Raw genomic sequence first — 20,733 nt, forward strand, 5'->3', positions numbered from 1 at the left:
CTTTTCCCCTGCCATCCCATCTTTGTGCTATTGTACACGCCATTTAGTGGAACTCGCTCCTAAAAGGAGCCACAAGTTAGGTCTACCAAGATGCACATGGCTTCTTTTAGGCCCCTACATTCAAAATTGAGAGCCTTGGAATCCCTGTTTGGCTGCTGCTTGACCCTAGACATTATTAAAGTCGGGAGGCGCATCATTTTTGAACTGCTGGACATGTGCAGAGTCATCTGAGTCCTGATACGGCTTAGCAGTTTGGCAGCTAGACCTCAGGAGGATTGACAGACTAAGCATTCCTCTGCCTATCTCACTTGCAGGGTCTGTTTCAGTAGGCAATTTCAGAACATGTCTTCCAGATTCGGCCGTGCACAAAACAGCCAAATAGGAGGAATTACTGCTCCCTTATACACAATAGTAGTTGTATCCCAGATGAGTTAATTAACTACCAAGATGTAGTTGCAGGTCTCACAAACTTTGGCCCAATGAGTAGTCAAAAATTTCTTAGACTGAACAGCTTCAACAGGAGAGAATGAGGCTAACCCATCTTTCCTGCAAAATAGGGATTATGAGTTTGAAACCCTCCTCTGTTTGAACCTGAATCTCCTTCCAGGTCAGTGCACTAATCATTGGTCTGATTTGCATGAGGTGGCACACCACCATCACTTCCTTGCTGTGTTTTACAGTGAAAGACAGACCTATCTTAGGTACCTAACTCCACCAGAGGATGTGAATCTGAAGTGGAGTTAAGTGCCTAACTTTCTGCTCCTTATTCCTGTCACACATGTCACAATTCTGCCCCTCTTGGAATGCTATCTTACATGAGGCGTGTTTGTGAAATAAGAGAGGTACCTGATAAGGTTAACGTGAATTGCAGAGCAGTCTGTTTTAAAAAAAAATGCACTGCATCTACCTTAATCAAGTTTCTCAGATTGCTGCTACTTAGCCCCTCCTTTCCATAATATCTAACTTGATACATGCTCTTTTTTTTTCTAACATGTGATATACAATTAATTAATTTTATTTGGTGAATTGTAGTTAAGGACAATTGGCTTGAGGCAACAGGAAAAACACCAAACAATATAAATTGCATACTCTGTAAGCATTAGAAATGAACTGTTGTTTCAAGAAAATTCATGTGAGTCTAATAAGGGGAAAGTAATAATGTATTAGTAAGTATCAGAAACACAGCAACAACAAAAAAGTATGTTTGTTTATTTCCCAAACACATATCTTAGGTTTCCACAGCCTGGAATAAAACAGGCAAAGAGAAGATATATAACAAGTAGAGATTATCATTAGCCCATTTTGTCCACAGTTGGCAACAGGTTTAAAACTTGTCATGGGAATTCCCATTTAAACCTCGTAATTTTTTTTTTTTTTTTAATGCAGTGGCTTTTAATTAGATCTTTGTATGTTATGTAGACTTGCAGTGTAGACATAGAATATCTTAACACCCATAATGTGCTGTATTGTGTAATGGAAACTATACACATTTTGTGTTTTTTGTTAAAAAGTCAGGCCTTGACTTTAGCAGTGTCCAAGAAATCAGTATTTTTTAAAAGTTAAATAAAAATATACTTTGTAGAAATCAATACTGAGTGTATAGAATTCAAGTTGACTTCAAGCTCTGTCCTTCCTTTCTAGGAGTTCTTTTTAAATGTGAAAGACATTCTTCGGTCCCCTACTGAGGTTACAGGCCAGTTTCAGAAATGGGAAAGCCAGGAAATAGAGCTGAATAAAAGGTGAGTGAGGTAGGTTTATTTTGTCATTTTGTATAGGCACTTATGGCCCCCTTTTCTCCAATGGCCATTTCCTTTTCTTGACCCCATGATACCATATCTAGTTGCATACCAAATGCCTCCAAAAACATATACACCTTGTTCTGGGAAGGAAAAATGAAGTAGAAAAAAAAAAGATTTTACTAGAATTTTAACTGCCATACCTTAAGCTAAACATAGCTGAATACTGGTACTGGACAGGAGAGAGAGAGCCCACTCCTCAGTGTCACTCTTGAAAGGTACACTCTGCCTCTCCCTCCTGGGTTGGGAAAGAAGCACAGCTCATGAAAGCCATTATAGTAAGCCACTACATGACAGTCATTACATACTTTGAATCTGATGCAGGAAATCATGTTCCCTGCTTAACATGCATGTCCCAATTTTGGAGGGATGTTTTTTTGGGGGAAAGATGTGTTGTATGCAAATAAATATGGTAATACTTTACATTGCTATAGCAGCTTCCATTGAAGATGGAAGTATCTTACAAGCTAATGACCTTGTTATCCCTGCAACAGCTTTAAGATGTATGGGTGGCATGATGCTAACGACGCTAACGTGCCAGATTACTGTACACCGTTATGTTTAGTTATCGAATGGGGAATTTCTCTGCTTTGAATCTCTGCTTGGTTATGTGTCTGTGAGTTTCTTCCTTACTTGAAACATGATACAATTAACTGATCACAATGATGTAATGGCTTTGAATTGTAGTAATAATAATCCTTGGCACTTGCATAATATTTTAAAGTGCTGTGGGGAAATCAAGACCCTAAAGTAAAGATTCTTGTCCAAAATGATCGAACAAAAGATAAGTCCTGTGATGCTTCTGACTCTCAATCTTTTCAACTTAGGGATATGGAATAGTGATATTGACACTCTGGTCTTTTTTACCTTTAGCTGTTCCTCTTCCACATTGTAATGAAACTCCCATCAGTGGATGTAACACAAACTGCTTTATACACTATTTATTTTTTTTAACAAAGAAACATTCATCACAGCATTTCCTTGGAAGTTATCAAAGTCTAATAAAGAAGTATAATGCATGGCACAAAGAAGGAATTAAAATGCCAGGAAAACATTGCTTGTTGCAATGCTAGTGATTAACAGGGATCCAGGTTTTCAGTTTCCCATGGGAAAACAAAAAACCCTATGGATTTTCCCTTTTACTGAGAAAAATACGGATTTTTCATTTAAATGGAGAAACACATACATTTTCCACTTTTTCAAAGAGCTCTCTGCAGGCTGTCAGAGTTCTAGCCTGCAGAGGGGCTGGGGTCAGTGTGAGGAGGGTAGTAAGGCATGGGGCACCATGTGCATGTGTAAGCTCACACATGTATATGGCTGCCAGACAGCCTGGAGAGCAGCTCCTGTAGGCAAATCTGTCACAGGGGCAGGGCAGGGATTGAGGCCCCATAGTGAGGGAGTTGGGCAGGGCTGGGGCTGGGGCTGCTGCCCAGCAGGGGCAATGCATGGGACTTGGGACCTGGGGCTGGAGTGTGTGACCACAGGGCCTAGGTGGGGGGTGGGATGGAGCCGTGGGTGACTCATTTTGTGGGGCAGGAGGACACTGGCTCCCGACCACTGCACACACTCCTGGTGGAGGATGGGGGAAGGGCATTTTCCCCCCAGATTTGTGCATGGGGTGGGTGCAGGTTGCCCACTGCGGGCTTGGACTCTGCACCCTGCTGTCTTGCCTGTGCAGCCCAGCAGGCAGGACCTGACATAGCAAAGCAGAGCAGGGAGGGGAAGCTTGATGCCACCTCTGTGAGCCCCCCCGCCCTGGCAAAGCACCCCGGCCTGCCTGGCAACAGCAGCTGTGGTCACACACAGTTGGTGTCTGCTGCTGGGTGGGCAGGGGGCATTTTGCTGGCAGCACGGAGCTTCCAGCAGCGGCACTGAGCTTCGCTGCCTAGCCCCACTCTGCCCTGCTGCACTGGGTCCTGCCCACTGGGCCACGGGGAGAGGGCAGCAGGGCAGGGAGCCTAAGCCCACAGTAAGCAGCCTGCACCTGCCCCCTGCCCCTCCTAGGGGCTCTGCTGCCACCCTTTGGGGGAGGGGGAGTCAGGCTTCATGCTCTGTTCTGCTGCAGCAGCCACCACCTTCTGTAGGCAGCAGCCGGAGCTCAGGTGCTGCCACAGTGGGCTGCAGCCCCAGGTCCCTGGCTCTGCAGCCCTGGTAGCTGGAGGCCCCCTCTGGCAGGGCTGGGGTAGTGGGGGTTGTGGGTGGGGAGTGAGTGGCACCAACAGGGGTGGGGGGCTGTGCCTTGGTAGTGACGGACTTGGACCTGCGTCCTGGTGCGCTAAGGGGGCAGGGGAGCTCTGTTCCACGATAAAATACCCAAAATCAAATACCAAAATGTATAGGTCCTTAGAAGTTATTTTGTTATAGTGATTGAGGCACTGGTAGGCTTCCAAATTGCTTTAAAAATATAAATATATCAATAAAACATTGTGGTCATTTGGTACGATATATACATATATAGTGATGTTTCATTTTAATCACGGATTTTGGATTTTTAAGTAGAATTTGTGGTTTTTATCAGAGAAAATGCAGTTTTTAAAGAGAGAAAACCAGGGTCCCTGGTGATTAAATTGTCAGGCTAGTTTAGACTTGGCAACAGAAGGGTGCAGTGTTGGATTTCCAAGTTTAGTCGCACCAATTTATTACTGCACTGCATGAATTTCAACTTAATATGGAGCAGTGAGAGAAAATGAAGGTCAAATAAGAAAAATCTTAAAATACTGAATCATGAATTAGAAAAGAGACGATAAAAGGAGTTGGAAAGATAATATTTGCTTCTTCCCTTTTCTGATTCCTTCTGTCTCTTATCTTTCTCCGTTGTCTTTCCCTTTCCTCTGTGGAGCAGGTGATGCCCTTTGGAATGGAAGTAAAAGAAATTATCTCAAAAATAAATCTCTTTTGCAAAATGTCCTAGGAAGGATACAGGTTATGTGTTACAAATTGGGGTTCTTAACCATGACTGCTTAGATGGAAATTTTCATGATGTCTACTTGGAACAGCTTTAGAGCATGTTGCTTCTAAGTAAGTTTTTCCCAAATCGGTGCTCCTCATGAGGAATACTTTCAGTAGAGTGTAGAGCTGGTACAGCATGGGGGCACAGCCGCACCAGAGACTGGTAAAACAAGTTATATGGCTTCTAAAACATTTAGAGTTGCTATAATGTAAACTAAGGCTAATTTGTTTGCACAGCTGCCACCTGTTGGATAACTCAGTCTGCCTCTGGCCTTGGGAGCCATATTGAAGCAATATAATCTTTGCCTTGTTTTAAATATTTGAACAAAATAGATTGTACAATGGGATCCAACATGCCCTTTCTTAAATCAACCTTTTTTCAAATACAAACTGACCAAGGAAGGGAGATACCATTTTGAATTCCACTTTGGCCTTCTAAGAAACATTCACCAAGGATTGATGGGGCACAGGTACTTTTAATATAAATAGTAAACTTAGTCTGTTCTTCTCTGGTTTTAGCTTTTATGACAAGAAGGCAGCAGTTCATGAAGCACTGTGTGACAACATTGACACCCGCACTGTCTTGGAAGAAATGCGATCTTTAATCAGTCAGAGCAACTCCTACATTGCTGCAAAGAAGTCTGCCAGACAGATGCCAAATAGACTTTTGCTGGAAAGCGTCAGTTCTTATCTCACTCAAATGCTAAAGGTACGTGATACCTTTACATAAAATTAAAGTTGCCAATACAGATCCCAAATGTTATAGTGATATTTCCCCAAATATAGATATACATATAGATGGGTGACTACAATGACGGGAGCAGTTTAGATTTAAAAACAAAATGCTAATCTATGGGTACAGTTGGAACAACCTGGAGTTCTCTCAACTGTGTTTTCAATTTGATTATATTTGGTAAATGATAATAAAGACAGAAAAATTAGACAGTAAAAGAAGCTGTGAACTGAAGTTATGGTATTAATGTCACTAAGACAGGGATGGGCAATTACTTTGGGTGGAGGGCTGCTTACTGAGTTTTGAGAAGCCATCGAGGGCTGCATGACAGGCAGCCGGAGGCAGATAAATATTAATTTTCTAAATTTTTTAAGGGCCCCACAGGCCAGATAGAATGGCCTGGCAGGCCGCATCTGGCCCGTGGGTCGCATTTTGCCCACCCCTGCACTAAGACAACTTGAATGTCAGTTGTTTTATGATGCTTTATGACTAAAAGAAATCTCCTTGTGAGCTTCTAAAGAGATGTAGATAAATCAGATGGGTTTTTCAGATCTTAATATATTTGATTTCTGCCACCGAGATACCTTTTCTTTAATGTGTGAATCTTTTTAATTTCCTTTTCCTTGAATAGATTTTTGGTGCCATAGAAAGTGATGAAATTGTCGGTTTCCCTGTTGGAAGAAACGGCCAAAATGTAAATGTAAGTGGAGAATAAAGTGCACTATGACAGTTTACTCTGTCCTACCATACAATTTGGCAGACTACATTAAAAAACAGCTACATGCAGATAAATTCCATTCATCCGTTTTTAACAGTGTCTATCTGAAATAATTCCATTAACATTAACTGAGAGATTTTACATTTACTCAGGGGCTAGAGAGCAGAATTTTATTGTGGGATCAGAATCTTCATCTCTAGTTTAATGATGGATAAATCCATGGGGGCTGCGATAAGGTGGAAAAAAACCCAGATGATTTTATTTTCTAAGTAATGAAGTCAGGCAAGAAAGAAGGAACCGTTTTGACTCCAGACCAGGGGTGATCAACCCCTGGCCTATGGGCCAAATCTGGCCCATGGCCTCATATCATCCAGCCTATGATATAGATTATGAAATTTGATGGCAGGAGAGCAATGGCACTACTCCCCACCTGCGGGGAGCCCCAGGCTCTGTGCATTGGACCAGCCTCCTAATTCCAGTGCACAGGGTCAGGCAGAGGTGGCTCTGGGCCCCAGGACCCAATCCTAGTATGGTGGGGCTGCTGGAAGTGGCACCAGGCATCTGGGGCCCAATCCCAGTGTGCTGAAGTGGGAAGGGGGGGTGGTGTCAGGTCCCTGGGGACCAATCCTGGTGGGACAGGGTAGTGCCAGGGTCCTGGGAACCAATCCCAGCATGCTGGGTAGGAGAGGGCAATACCAGGCCCCAAGTGGCCAATCCCAGCTCACTGAGCAGGAGGAAGGGGTGCCAGGATCCCAGGAATGAATCCTGGTGTGTGACAGTGAAAGGGGGCAGTGTCGGGCCCAGAGTCTGGTACTGGCATGCAGGGCTCGTTCTGGCCCATGGACTGGCTCCACCCCACTCATCTGATCATTTGGGCCAAAAGGCTGGGCCACCACTGCTCTAGACCATACTTTCTAAAGTGAAAAGCTTCTTGCAGGTAATTAGTACTATATAAATAATTTAAAAAATAAAAGCAACAAAAGAGCTTATTGAGGGATAACCCAAAAGGTAGCAGAGAAACAGTTGTTTGATCCTGATTTCCTTATTTTCTGGTCTCCCTATAGTACACATAATGAAGAGTTATGGGTCAAATTTTATTTGGTTCTCAAAGACAGTGATTTTTCTTGACACTAGTTGGGACACATTTGCTGGAGCTGCTGATAAGCTCACCTCTTCCACAAGGGAGTGATAATAATCTCTTCTCGGGGAGAAAATCCAACTTGAAAATACCATAGCTTCTGTGTGTATGCATGCATGTGTGTTCAGTACAACATCCTTTGTTCCGCTGCTCCAAACATCATCATGTGAGATCATTCAGATGTAAGCACAATACATGTAGAATCATGTTATTGACTTCAAATCATTTTTCTCTTTTTTCACACTTGTAGTGAAGAGTTTCTCATATCTAAGAGTATCTCATATGAAAAATCATGAATATTGGATTTTTAATGGAGTTCTGAATTAGCAAAAACTGTTGTCTTGAATTCCAACAGAAAGGCTACAGCCTCGTCCGTAATCTTTCATAGATGAGATAATAAAATGTTTCTGAGAGAACTGGCAGTAGTTAGAAAAAATGTGCCTAGCAAAAGGACTAGCATTAGCCTAGACAACAAGCAACATTTTTCATTGTTCTAGAAACACTGCCAAGGTTAATAGGCATCAAAACATTCTGAACTTGGAGTAGGATATAATACCTGTTTGTAGAGTTCATTTAATATATTATATCTCCTGTTTTTAGTGAAAACTCTTGCCATTTTAAGCATCAGAAATCACTGTTAGCAGCCCCACACCTGTTAGCAAAATTGTGGTTTGTATTTTTAAAGAAAGAGGCTTGAATTTTCACCTTCTATTAAATTATAAGTAGTTTGATTTTGATTTTTTTTAAAGATACACGTTAGAAAACAATGCATGATATTTATTTTCCCAGTGTTCTCTCCTTAAAATTCCTTGTTTTCGTGAAAGTATAGGCACCTACCTTCCATGCTTTTCTTGTTCTTAGCAAAATTGTCCAGCTGAATGTCCAAGCTGCTTTTTTTTTTATACCTGTCCAAAGCCTCATTTGAGGCAGTTGGGTGCATTTACATTGACTATGGTAGTCCTTTGGCACCTTGACCATGAGTGGTGATGAGGGGATAAATAGATCTGAAAAGGGGACCATCTCCACAAAGGGATAAACTTTTGAAAGTCAGCATGTATTCACTGCCAACCTTTTTGTCTCCCTTTCCCTCTGTTTAAAGAAATATTTGGAATAGTTGATCTTAAATGCTGGGCTTCTGCACTTAGGATATCTCTAGCAGCCCTGGGGTGCAGTGCTCTTGTGTAAACGGCAACAGTTCATGTGCCTCTGTCATCTTTGAAACAGAAGTATTGAGATCTGTCATGGGGTTTTTACAAGGACATTTTCTTTCACCTGAGTTCACTGACTCTTATTTTGTTGCCAAAGCAGAGCCTAGTAATGCAAATTACCCCTTTTTCTTAAGGTGCAGAAAGAAAATAAAATTCTAGTAACCTGCTGTTTGTGGAATGGTTCTGTATTCTGATGTGAACATGACTTCAGGGCAGGTGCTTAGTGATATTCATGTGTGCTTTCTCTTGCAAGCTGTTTTACTTGACTAAAACAGACTACTGAACATGAAGGGACAATTCCTCAGTTGATGTGAATTTCAATAGCTCTATTGAAGTCAATGAAACTGACAGTATACAGTAGCAGAGGACCTACTGTGAGAGGTCAGTTATACTATACTCCATGTAACTCCCTAGAAAAACAGGGCTGAATTTAGCCCCAAAGTGCACAGATATCAAACAGTTAAGGGAAAAAAAATGAATGTAAATTATCACAACCTAATCATCAAAATATTTGTTCCACAGCTTGAGTCTACAATCATGCCGTACCTACAAGTTTTGTCTGAGTTCAGAGAAGGCGTGAGACAAATTGCCAGAGAGAAGAAAGGTGAGGGTTAGTTTTTCAAACAATCACAGCTGTGATTTTAAGAGGTGGGCAAAAAATAAAGGAAAGGTTTCTAAATATGCAAATTGCATAGCATCTCTTGCTTAAAGAATATAGGTAGTAGATTATATTTCTGTGTATGTATTCAGAATTAAACCAGAGTTTGTTTGGATTTTTTTGTGCGATTTGTCCCTTTTAATTATAACAATCTCTTCTTCAAGCCAATATATGTTTACTTAACTTGTTAAAATATCCAAAAAATCATGTGCGTGTCATGGGCAGAAATCTCTTGTTTCATGTAGTACCTACAGTGTGCTGTGTACTTTCCAAACTTAAAAGCAGACGTGCTTCCTTCTGTGAAGGAAAAGGCAGTAGTGGGGGAGTGGGGAGGTAGTAAATAGTTCCTGGGTATGTCTACATGTGTATTTACGCATGTGCCCTGACAGCCAATCAGGAGAGCAAGCTGGGGTGGAGGGTGGGGAGGTGCAGCAGTGTGCTGTGGGGCCAGCTGTGCCCAGTGCGCCCCTCCCCCTCATAAGAGCCAGGTGTACCCCCGTGACCTTTCCAAGTACCCCATGGGTATGCGTTGCCCTGGTTGAGAACCCTTGCTCTAGATAGTTTGTATTCAAATAGGCCAAGATGTTCTTTCATCTGGTAACATAGTATTGTAAATCCCCAGACAGCATTTTAGGATCTCTTTAGAGCATTCATATGGGAGTCTGCTGCAGGTTGTTTTGGTCTCTTTTTCTTAAAAGCTTTGATGCTGCTCTGCATGTTGGCAGCAGAACTGTTATGTTACAAATGCTGTTCTATTAATCTCTCTCTTTGATTGCACTGGTTGATTAGCTACTAATGGATTTCTTATTATTCTGCCTACTGTTCCCTGTGGAATTTTATGCATCTTCAGTGTGCAGTTGATACTAATTTTCTGGCAACTAATCTTAGAACTGAGATTGGGCTTGAAGGCAAAATAAGAAATTGATTTTTATTAAATGGATTGGATTGAGTGGGGTTGATAATTGCTGGCAAAGAATCTAACAGAGTGTTTTTCTACCATTGTGCAACTCATTAGCAGTTAGAATAACCATCTCATAAGCACAACGACACACTTTGTTATATCTGAATGGTTGCGTTACCAGCAAGTTATGTATGCCTGGCTGATTTTGCAAATAGTTTACTGTCAATCCTATTGCGTGTAATTTTATATAGGTAAAAAAGTTGCATATTCTCCAGTCCAGAATTTGATTTTACTAGTAAAACAGTTCACAAGGCATGCCACTGCCTTGTCATTTACAATCTGGGAACCTTGAAAAAGAAGCTGAGGGAGCTATTACAAAGTGCATATTCAAACATCCTTGAATAAACTACTCTTTCTTTAACCAGAATAGCTAACATTCAAACATGTGAATAAAAGTCTTTATTTCACAAAGGCTAGAAGACATCTGAATCTCTGAGCCAGTTAGTCATTCTCTATTTATTTAACCTGTGACTATTTCCCCGTGAACAGGGTAAATGGGGAAAGAATGTTTATAGTGCTCAATAGGTGTAGAGTGGGCAAAAATAACTAATTGAAATGCTTTTCATAGTTTCCAGGAAGCATTAATGGATTTTTTAATCCTTTCCATTGTATAAAGTAAATTCACATTCTTTATTTCAGTACTTGAGAAAATTCAGAAGTCCTGCAATGTCTGTCTCAGTGATAATACATATTTGCAGCAGACGTGTTGCTCTATCTCAGGGTTTTCAATGCTAGAGAATTTTCATTTGTAGCTTATTACTTATTTGAGTGGAATTTTTCTTTCTTGGGTACTTGCCAACAGTATATTGTCTTACTGTACAGTTATTTATTTCTGAAATCTGTTCATTCCTTCACTGTTATCAAGGAATCTTTTGCAGCATGTTGTGAGCAGGTAGGTGGGCACCACCCAACACTGTATCCTGAACAGAGTGGGAGAAGTTACTCTCTTGTCTTAAAATATCAGACTGAATAGACATTAGGACAAGCCACAGTGATTCTTACTGTACCTCCTTTTTTATAATGCCATAATATTTAGAGTACCTTAAAAACCATCACCCCTGCTAAATACCTTTATTTTACCTGTTTCTGTGCCCAACACAATTGAAGTTTATAGGAGATGTGAAGAGTGGACATGGGTAGATCTGGGGTTTTGAAAAGGGGTGTGCAGGTGGTATGGCACATCATCATATATAATGTAACATGTCTTTTTCTCCAGTTAAAGTGAAAGTAGAAGATTTGCTAATATACTAGGGACCTAGGGCTGTATTTATTCAGTTTAAGATCAAAGTACAAACAAATACAATGTTTCAGTTTCTAGGGTCGGAAGGGACCTGGGCAGATCATCTAGTCTGACCCCCTGCCATGGCAGGAAAGAGTACTGGGGGTCAAACGACCCCAGCAAGATGGTCATCTAACCTCCTCTTAAAAACCCCCAGGGTGGGAGCCTGCACCACCTCACTTGGAAGCTGGTTCCAGACCCTAGCCGCCCTGACCGTGAAGTAGCGCCTCCTGATGTCCAACTTAAACCTTCCCTCCGCCATAAAGTGCGGCTCCCAGAACTGGATGCAGGACTCCAGCTGTGAACTGACCAGTGCCGCATAGAGGGGGGGGATCACCTCCTTGGTCCTGCTTGAAATGCATCTGTGGATGCACGACAAGGTACAGTTGGCCTTCCTAGCCGCCTCCCCACACTGCCGAGCCATGTTCATCTTGGAGTCGATAATGACTCCAAGATCCTTTTCCACCTCCGTGCTGACAAGAGGGGAGTTCCCCAGCCTGTAGGTATGGTGCCGGTTGTTCCTCCCCAGGTGCATCATGTTGCACTTGTCTGTGTTGAACCCCATCCTGTTCTCCTCCGCCCATCCTTGTAACCTGTCAAGGTCTGACTGTAGCCTGTTGCTCCCTTCTATTGTGCCCACATCCCCCCACATCTTGGTATCATCAGCAAATTTGAACAGGGTGCTTTGCACCTCCTCATCCAAATCACTGATGAAGATGTTGAACAGGGCGGGCCCGAGGACCGAGCCCTGCGGGACCCCACTGCCCACGTCCTTCCAGGCTGAGAAGGACCCATTCACTACCACCCTCTGGGTGCGGCTCTCTAGCCAGTTGGCGACCCATTGGACTGTGTGGGTGTCTACGCCACAGTCCCCCAGTTTCCTAATGAGAACGGGGTGAGAGACAGTGTCGAAAGCCTTCCGGAAGTCCAGGAAGACTATATCCACTGCTACCCCTGCATCCAATGATTTAGTGACCTGATCGTAGAAGGCCACCAGGTTGGTCTGACATGACCTGCCGCTGATGAACCCGTGCTGGTTGCCCCGAGCATGCATTTCCCTGCTGGCCCCTCCTGGATGTGTGCCAGAATAATTTTCTTGAACAGCTTGCCCAGGATTGAGGTAAGACTGACTGGCCTATAGTTTCCCGGGTCCTCCTTCCTCCCCTTTTTGAAGATGGGAACCACGTTGGCCCTCTTCCAGTCCTCCGGCACCTCTCCAGAGCACCATGAGTGCTCATAAAGCTGCGCCAGGGGACTCGCAATGACCCCGGCCAGTTCCTTTAGAACTCTACGGTGGAGATCATCCGCACTGGCTGACTTAAAAACATCCAGCCCCTCCAGCAGCTCCCTAACTAGATCCTGACTTACCCTGGGCTCAGGTGTGCCTCCCTCGGGGCCCGATGGGGGCCTAGCAGGGAGGTGGCAGATCTGGTCCTTACTGAGGAAGACAGAGGCAAAGAAATCATTAAATATGTTGGCTTTGTCATCTGGCGTGACAACCAGATTCCCCGTCGCGTCCTGCAAGGGCCCCACATTACCCGGGGCCTTCTTTTTACTCCCTATGTATTTAAAAAAGGACTTCTTGTTGTCCTTAATCCAGGAAGCTAGTCCCAGTTCCATCTGTGCCTTGGCCTTCCTAACTACCCCCCTACACCCCCGAGCAACTGCCGAATAGTCCTCCTTGGTGATGACCCCTCCTTTCCATTGGGAGTAAGCCTCCTTTATAGCAAGGAGACATTCCCGGATGTTTTTGGTGAGCCATGGCAGCTTGTATGCTCTCCTGCCCCCTTTGATCCTCGTCGGGACTACCTTCTTTTGGGCTTGGAGGATCGTCTCCTTAAGGAGCGACCACTCCCCTTGAACCCCCGTCTCCCCTCCCCTCTGAGACTTCAGCGCTTCCCCAACTATCCTCCTTAGCTCGTTGAAGTTCGATATTATTGGAACATGTACTAATTTGCTAGCTTATATACAACAAACTAGGTAAAAGTAGTCCAAAATTGTTATTGTATTAGTCTTGTAGTCCTTATAGTTAAATAGTTACTCAGATTTGTTAAAAAATTAAATTAAATTAAAAATCTAGCCTCCTTTAGCATCTTGACAATGGAAAGGCAGAAAGATAACTTGATTAATTGAACATCAAGAACATTAAAAAGGAGAGGATTGTTGACACCTATGGAATAAAAAGAGATTAGCAAGAATCAAGGAGATTATAATGAGCCGTGAAGTCAATTGATCCCTTAGCCCTGCCTGAATAGGAATGTTGCAGTGTCTCCTGGGTAGCTGGTTTTAAAGTTTGGGTGGAGCAGAAATCAAAGTGGGGTGCAGTTGTACCACTTCTCCCCCCACTTCCCACCTCGCCCCAGATCTGCCCCTGAGACTGGGTAAGGAGCAAGCTTATAAAGGAATATTGTCTAGCTACTGCTTGATTCCTGAACAGTGTGCAGCTGGGCAATGATGATGAGACAGCACCAAATACGGTTTTTCTCTTTAGTCCTTTCTGCGGGCTCTCTTCCATGGGAATAGCATGTTAGGATTGCTTTAATTGGGGTCCATGAACAAAAACCCAGTCAGCCTCTCGTACAGGTGACACCAAAAACAGAGAAGTAGCATAGCTTATCCCTACAGGAGCATGTGGAGCTTTTCTGCACTCTTCACAAGGCCTCATTTGATGATTGCTTCTGATAAATTATGAATATCTCCTGTATAAATCTCTCATTCTCTGGTGCCCTGAAGAATTTTTCCTTGCTTAAGTTTTTTTAATTATTTATAGTTTCAGATAAGTAAATATTTATAACTGAAGCAGCCACTGCTTTTATTACACAATAATGGATTCATCAGAAACAGTGCTTGCATTATGTTCACAACTTTTTCATGTAAGCTAGTCAACGCCTTTTAGTATTCTTGGTTTATCTTAATTGGCTTCATTATATGTGCCCGGGAGAGGGATTTGGCCCATTGTGTCCACCCACCCAGAATGAAGAAAAGCTTAATTCACTGTAGACTAAAGCAAACACCCCTGTACCAAAAGGGATGCTTTTACAGACTAGCAAGTAGCAGATTGACTCAAGCTCAATTTTTAGGGAAAAACAGATGAGAAATGGCGGAACAGGATGTCTCTTCCCTTTAAGGATAGTAGGGATTAGGAGCCAGCTAATCTCTGTTCCATGGTGTGGTTCTTAAAATCCCAGAGAAGATGATGATCTAGGGAAGAGTAGTAGGTCATGTTGTGATAGTCACTGACTCCTGGGAATTTTTCTTGCTTGAGAAGGAGTTATTCTGTGTTTAAAGCTTGTGGATCAGGAGCCTTGGGGTAGTTCCTCTCCTCCCAGTCATCAAGAACAACCTCTGGAAAAGAGGGCTGCACCTATTTTTGCCTTTTCACCCATACTGGGGAGATGTGAACAGGTTAAGGACTAATGCCTGCTGATTGTGGCCTGGCCCAGGAAATAAATGTCCTTGAGCTGCAGAAGGGTCCTGTGGTTGCAGCTAGCCTGAGTCAACACAGCTCCAAGAAGGAGGGCAACAGAACTTCTGAGCCAAGTGAAGCAGCCAACTTGGACCTGCACAGGGAAGGCTCTGGCACTCCTAAACTAAGTGGAAAGGACTGGGCAAAGGGGACAGGCAAAAGGAGTCTGTATTTTGAAAAAAAAGGTATAGGAGGGAACTGACGGTAGAATACTTGCAAGGCCATATAAGGTCCTGAGGTGACACCCTGAGGTGACATCTGCCCACACAGAGGTTGCTGACACTGAGAGAAGGCATAGATTGATTTTTAGCATTTGAACCATCTGTGTTTAATGCATCAGGGTTAGCACAGCTGAACAACCCCTCTGGAACAGTAATTTATGGTAGCCCAGTTGAGTGCTTTGGAGACTAAACCACACACTGGATGCTTAATACTTGAGAAATGTGAACAAGTTGTTCCTTATACAGCATATTTAAAAATATTTTTAAATAGTTGCTTATATTACATTTACTGAAACAGGAGTGCAAGAGAAACTTATCTAGAGGAAAGGCCTACTTATTAAAAGCTCATACTGTCAGCTGATCCAAATCAATCTTACCACATTTAGTAACCATTTTCTCCTAAATGAGACTGAATCAGACAGTGATACTAAACTGTGATTGCCAGCCCCATAAATATATCCAGAGTAAGCTATAATTCCTCGTGTTGTTTTAACTGCTTCTGCTGTTCCTCATCCTTTCTCATTGCTTACATTTGTTTGACTAAACATATTATTTTTCTCCAAAGTCTCTTGAGTGGTATTTGTTTTCAGATAAGTGAGTGTAAATAGTGAGGGTCTCAGTTCTGGTAATTAAGGATACAGTGTACTTTTACAAGAAAAACTATAGTCTCTTTGCCAGTTGCAAATCAGCTACATCATTCTTCTGAAATCTCTCTCTGATTTTGCAACTGCCTAACTTGGAAAGAGTTAAGAAGAGGTAGGTAGGGGAAAAAAACCATTGTAGGAAGGATAGTTTTTCAAGATCTGGTATGGCAGGACATATGCTTTTTTGGATCTGGGATACATCCACTCACATGTGACCTTTCTGTTGATATTGTGACTGAATTCTAGTTAAGAGAAAAATCAGAAAACCCAGAACCAGAGAATGAAGCTGGGCTGCATGTCCCCCCTTTCAGCTCGTTGGCATGCAAGGAGCTCAGGATCAGGGAGCTCCATAATCCTGGGCTCCCCATCTGCTGGCCTGTTTAAAAGACATGCATGCAGCCAGTAGACCTTTAAATAGTAAAGCACCATGCTCCACAGCTCCCTGCATCATGGACCTTTAAATGGTATGTGTTGGCTGACCTCAAGCCTTTTAAATATGCTGGTGTGGGGATCTCGAGATCATGGAGATGCTCCCCACTATCAGGTTTCTCACATGCCCCTTTAAACTTGCCAGCCTCTGGGGAGTTTGGCATTGGAGGTGTTCAGTTCCCTGGGCTAGGGACAGACATTCAAAAGCCTGAATTGATTCAGTCTTTGCAGGTTAGTCTAATCTGGCTAGGCTGAACCAGTTCCCAACCATACAGGCAATCCCTCTGGACTGAGGAAATTCAGGCACATGCCTGCAGTGGCTCAGGCTGGAAGCCAGAGGGTGCTAGAGCAGCCCTCCCTGCCCTCGCAGAGCTGAGCTGGCTTCATAGTTGGTAGGGTCGGAAGGGACCTAAGCAGATCATCTAGTCCAACCCCCTGCCATGGGCAGGAAAGGATGCTAGGGTCAAATGACCCCAGCTAGGTGGCTGTCTCGCCTCCTTTTGAAGACCCACAGGGTACAGGCAAGCAACACTTCCCTTTAAAGTTGGTTCCAGCTCCTAGCTGACCTGACAGTGAAGTAGTGCCCCCTGATATCTAGCCTGAATCTACTCTCAGGCAACTTATGGCTGTTGTTCCTTGTTACTCCCAGTAGTGCTCGGGGGAACAGGGACTCTCCCATTGCCTGCTGGTCCCCCTTGGTGGCCACCAGATCCCCTCTCAGCCTTCTTTTGTGGAGGCTGAGCAGGTTCAGGTCCCGTAGCCTCTCCTTGTAGGGCCTGCCCTGCTGGCCCCTGATCATCTCCACACTGGCAGCCAATGTTCATCTTGGAATCAATAGTGATTCCAAGATCCTTCTCTGCCTCTGCACTGATGAGAAGGGAATTCCCCAGCCTGTAGGCTCCAGCAGGGCTCTGATTAGGGAGGGGTGAAAACCCCAACACTGCCTGCAGTTCCAGGCTTTTCCCCACTTGCTGCTCAAGGGGCAGGAGTGTTGCCAGCCTGCAGTCCTGGGCTAGCACTCTGAGGCAAGGGAGTGTGTGCAGTGCATGCATCTGTTGATGATATGGAGTTTTTCACTCTCCCTCCCTGCTTCTTTATACAGTACTGTCTTCACCAAACTGACAGGCAAGCAAGCAGGGGTTGGAGGGGCTGGTAACTGTGTTTATCACCCTTATGTCAGTGTTTATCGCCCCATTAAGACTATTGATTCTACCTGTTGATCCAGCACGGACCCAGCACGTGGTCTGTTGTTAGCTAATACACAGACACCTCCTCAGCAAGGCAGAGTAGAGGGGAGAATTCCTCCTTAGCACTGGGGGGGAGGCAGGGGAGAGGGAACAAGCAGCTCTTAAACAGCATTTCCAAGATAGGACATTAAGCTACCTGTTACTTAGCTCCAAAAAGCCTGCCTGCCTTTGTCTCTCCCACAGCACAGACTGTAGCCAGCCTGTGGTCTGTTAGTTAATGCTGAAGCGTCTGTGAGGGACACGGGATGCCTGCTTAGCACAGAGTGGGGTGGAGAGGGGAGCAGAATCCAGGCAGATGCCTGCAGAGACTGCTGAGCTCCAGTGAGGGAGCAGAGGGGAGGGGCCAGCCCTGTAGAGCCTAGGTCCCCACCCAGCCAGAGAGCATGCTGGGATGATGGGGTGTCTGGTTTATCTTAAACCAGCAAGGAGTCTCAGACAGACTTTGTGTAAACTGGTTTGAGCTGAATCAGTTAAACCTGGTTGAATGCAGTATCAGACTTACCTCAAACTGGTTTCAGCCATTTTCACAATTGGTTTATGTGCACTGAACATCTGTTCTGTTACAGGTTTAAACTAGTTTCTGATTATTTAAACCAGGTTTGTGTGTAATGTCTGTCCCTAGCTCTGGTGATAGCCTCCCCCTATAGGCGACGCGTAGGGAGGGCACGGGGGGGTCACATGCCCACCCCCCGAGATAAGCCGCTGCCAGCTTCTAAAGGCAGTCCCTGCTCACCACTCCTGACAGCACGGACAGTGGTTGCAGGCAGTCCCCACTCGCTGGCCACCGTTTGCCAATCCCCCACCCCCTCCCCGCTCACCACTGACACTGCTGTGGCTGCCTGCAGGCAGTCTCCACTTGGCCTGCCCTCCCCACTGACATCATCATGGCTGCCTGCAAGCAGTCCCTGCTCACGGCCACCACACCTGCACTGCCAACACTGCCACCACTGCCTGCGGGAGCTTGCTGTGCCCCGCCAGCTCCCATGTGTCATTCATGTCTCCCCCCATGTCAGGAAATGTAAGTGGGCACCTTTAAGCTAACATGCCGCATCTTATAATTAACTTGCAATACAAGCCAGCCACAGAGATGTTCCTGATTTAAATGCAGTTTACCATTTTTGTCATGCAATAAATTAGTTAAACCTGTGACATTACAATTTGTTGCGTGATTAACATGTTACTCATTCTGTAAATGAATGTCTGCCAGGGGCCTAAAACACACATCCTTGTGCCATGCCCTTTGTTGAATTCTTAGCTCCTTTTTAATTTCCATCTGCTTATTTCCTGTTCTGTTTTTTTTTTTCTTCTCTGCTTTTTCTTAACAATATTTAACTTATTTTTACTTTTATTCTTGGGTTTATTATTTCCCACTCACCAGGTTTCAGTAACTGGTCCTTTCCTTTTTCATGTCCTTGTGTGACAAGGTATTTAGCAGAATTTGCAAATTTGTTGGAATCTGACAGGGCCATGCCATGAGTGCTGCTGCTGCAGCCTCCAATTTGTGACCTCAGGGCTGTCAGCTGTGCTCCTTAGCATCCATGCCACGCGAGCCCGCCCTACAACTGGTACAGGAGCTATCTTTTGGTAGCTCTGTGTTGCATGAGATATCTGCTTTTGCAGTTGAATTGAAAATGATGAGACCAGGAAAAAAACAAGGGCTGGAATGACGAACCACTTCCTGTACTTATAGCTGTGTACACGAGCATCTCCTGTGGCCATTTTATTTAAGATCAAAGGAGCAGAGAGGGAAAGTAGATTTTGCAACTGCCTGACTTGGAGAGGGCTGGAAGGAGATAGATAATAAAAAGAAAAAACGTTGTGTTAGCCTCATAAATACACCTGTAATGGAGAATGGGGTGGATGCAGCCGCTGTAGTTGCCTCAAACTGTTACTTTCACAATGGACTAGGTTAGTGCCAACTGGGTTAAGAAATAGTACATTTAATAATAGGGCATGCAGCTGTAGTAGAAGCTAAAAAAATGGCAGTTCTATAAAGGAAACAGAGTTATTAGCAAACATTTCCATGAAAGAAGGTAATAGTTTTATTTATTTAGCAAAGAGCCTGAAAGACTTGACCACAGAAAGTGATACTGAACAAAATTGCTTCATCTCTACAGAATTCTAATAATTAACAAGTTAAAATAATGAAAGTAAAGAGATGTAGGGTTCCCTTGGTTTTTGTCATTTCTCATTTCACTAATTCCATTTACCTGCTTTGTGAGCCAAAACAAAAACTTGGACAAGGCTGCCAACAAAAATGTTCCTCAATTTACTATCCAAAATGTTGTGTTAGATACAAAATGCCAATACAGATTTGTTAAATACCTATCTGAATTAGCAAATCAATATTAAACATTAAGGCTGCCTACCTTTAAATTTATCTTCCTTCTGCGTTTTAGATTCTTCAGCAGAGTTTAGAGCACCTGACTAAGGCAGTTGGAAGCAGACTTCAGAGGAGCCTTAATGTATGCTTGATTGATTAGACAGGGCTAGAGATTTAAAATAGCTGAATGAAAATGTTATCCCAAGCTCAGCAATTAAGCTCCCTTTATTAAAAAGCTTTAAAGTATACTAAATTATTTTCTAAGCAGATAATGGCTATGTAGGTGGTATGCTGCTGTTTTATGCACAATAAGTCTTTCCAGCACTTATGCCTGGTAAACTCATCTTTCCTTCCCCACTGTTAGACTTGTTTGCTGTACTTGTACATTGTCATTTAGTGCTGATTGCAGACTCTTCAGGATGTGTTGACTACACCTTCCACAGTGGGGCATTGATCCTTGGAGGCCTGAGAAATCGTACCTAATAATGGGCATCAAACATTAAGACCAAATATAGCCAGTTTCACTTACCTTGTAGTTATATTCCTCTTTTGTGAAAGAAGCTTGCTGTCTTGCCATTCGGTAGATTTTGGGAGGAAGGGTTAATAAAACTTGTTTGTTTTCCAAACTGTTTATAAAAAAAGACTGTGCTTTGATTCCATGTGATAATTTCTGTGGTCTTAATTACAGCTGTTAGAGTCATACCAAGGTTACAGTTCATCCTTCAATGGAATGGTGAAGTAATAGTTCGTAACATGCTTTTGCAATTTCAGGAGACATTCATGAGGCAGAGAAGGTTAGACTCGCACATGACCTTTCTGTTGATATTTAGACTGAATTCTAGTTAGGAGAAAAATCATGCATTGTAATGCCACATGATAGACCATTGCCAGCTATTATAGGACTGCTGGTTCTGTAAGCAGACTGTATCACAGAGCTGAAGTGTTCTGTTGGTTTCCAAGAGC

The 20,733-nt window shown here is 43.5% G+C and overlaps 1 protein-coding gene across 2 annotated transcripts in view; it reads left to right on the forward strand.

Moving 5' to 3' along the window:
- Positions 1-20,733, forward strand: part of CARS (cysteinyl-tRNA synthetase) — a 66,010-nt gene that overhangs the window by 37,973 nt on the left and 7,304 nt on the right. For both annotated transcript variants that reach the window (XM_006022027.3, XM_006022028.3), the window contains 4 exons: positions 1,642-1,739; positions 5,265-5,454; positions 6,110-6,178; positions 9,065-9,146. In XM_006022027.3, coding sequence (XP_006022089.1) covers positions 1,642-1,739; positions 5,265-5,454; positions 6,110-6,178; positions 9,065-9,146 — 439 coding nt within the window. The remainder of the gene's footprint in view (positions 1-1,641; positions 1,740-5,264; positions 5,455-6,109; positions 6,179-9,064; positions 9,147-20,733) is intronic.

The sequence above is a fragment of the Alligator sinensis genome, unplaced genomic scaffold (genome assembly GCF_000455745.1).
Source record: "Alligator sinensis unplaced genomic scaffold, ASM45574v1 scaffold983_1, whole genome shotgun sequence".
NCBI lineage: Eukaryota > Metazoa > Chordata > Crocodylia > Alligatoridae > Alligator > Alligator sinensis.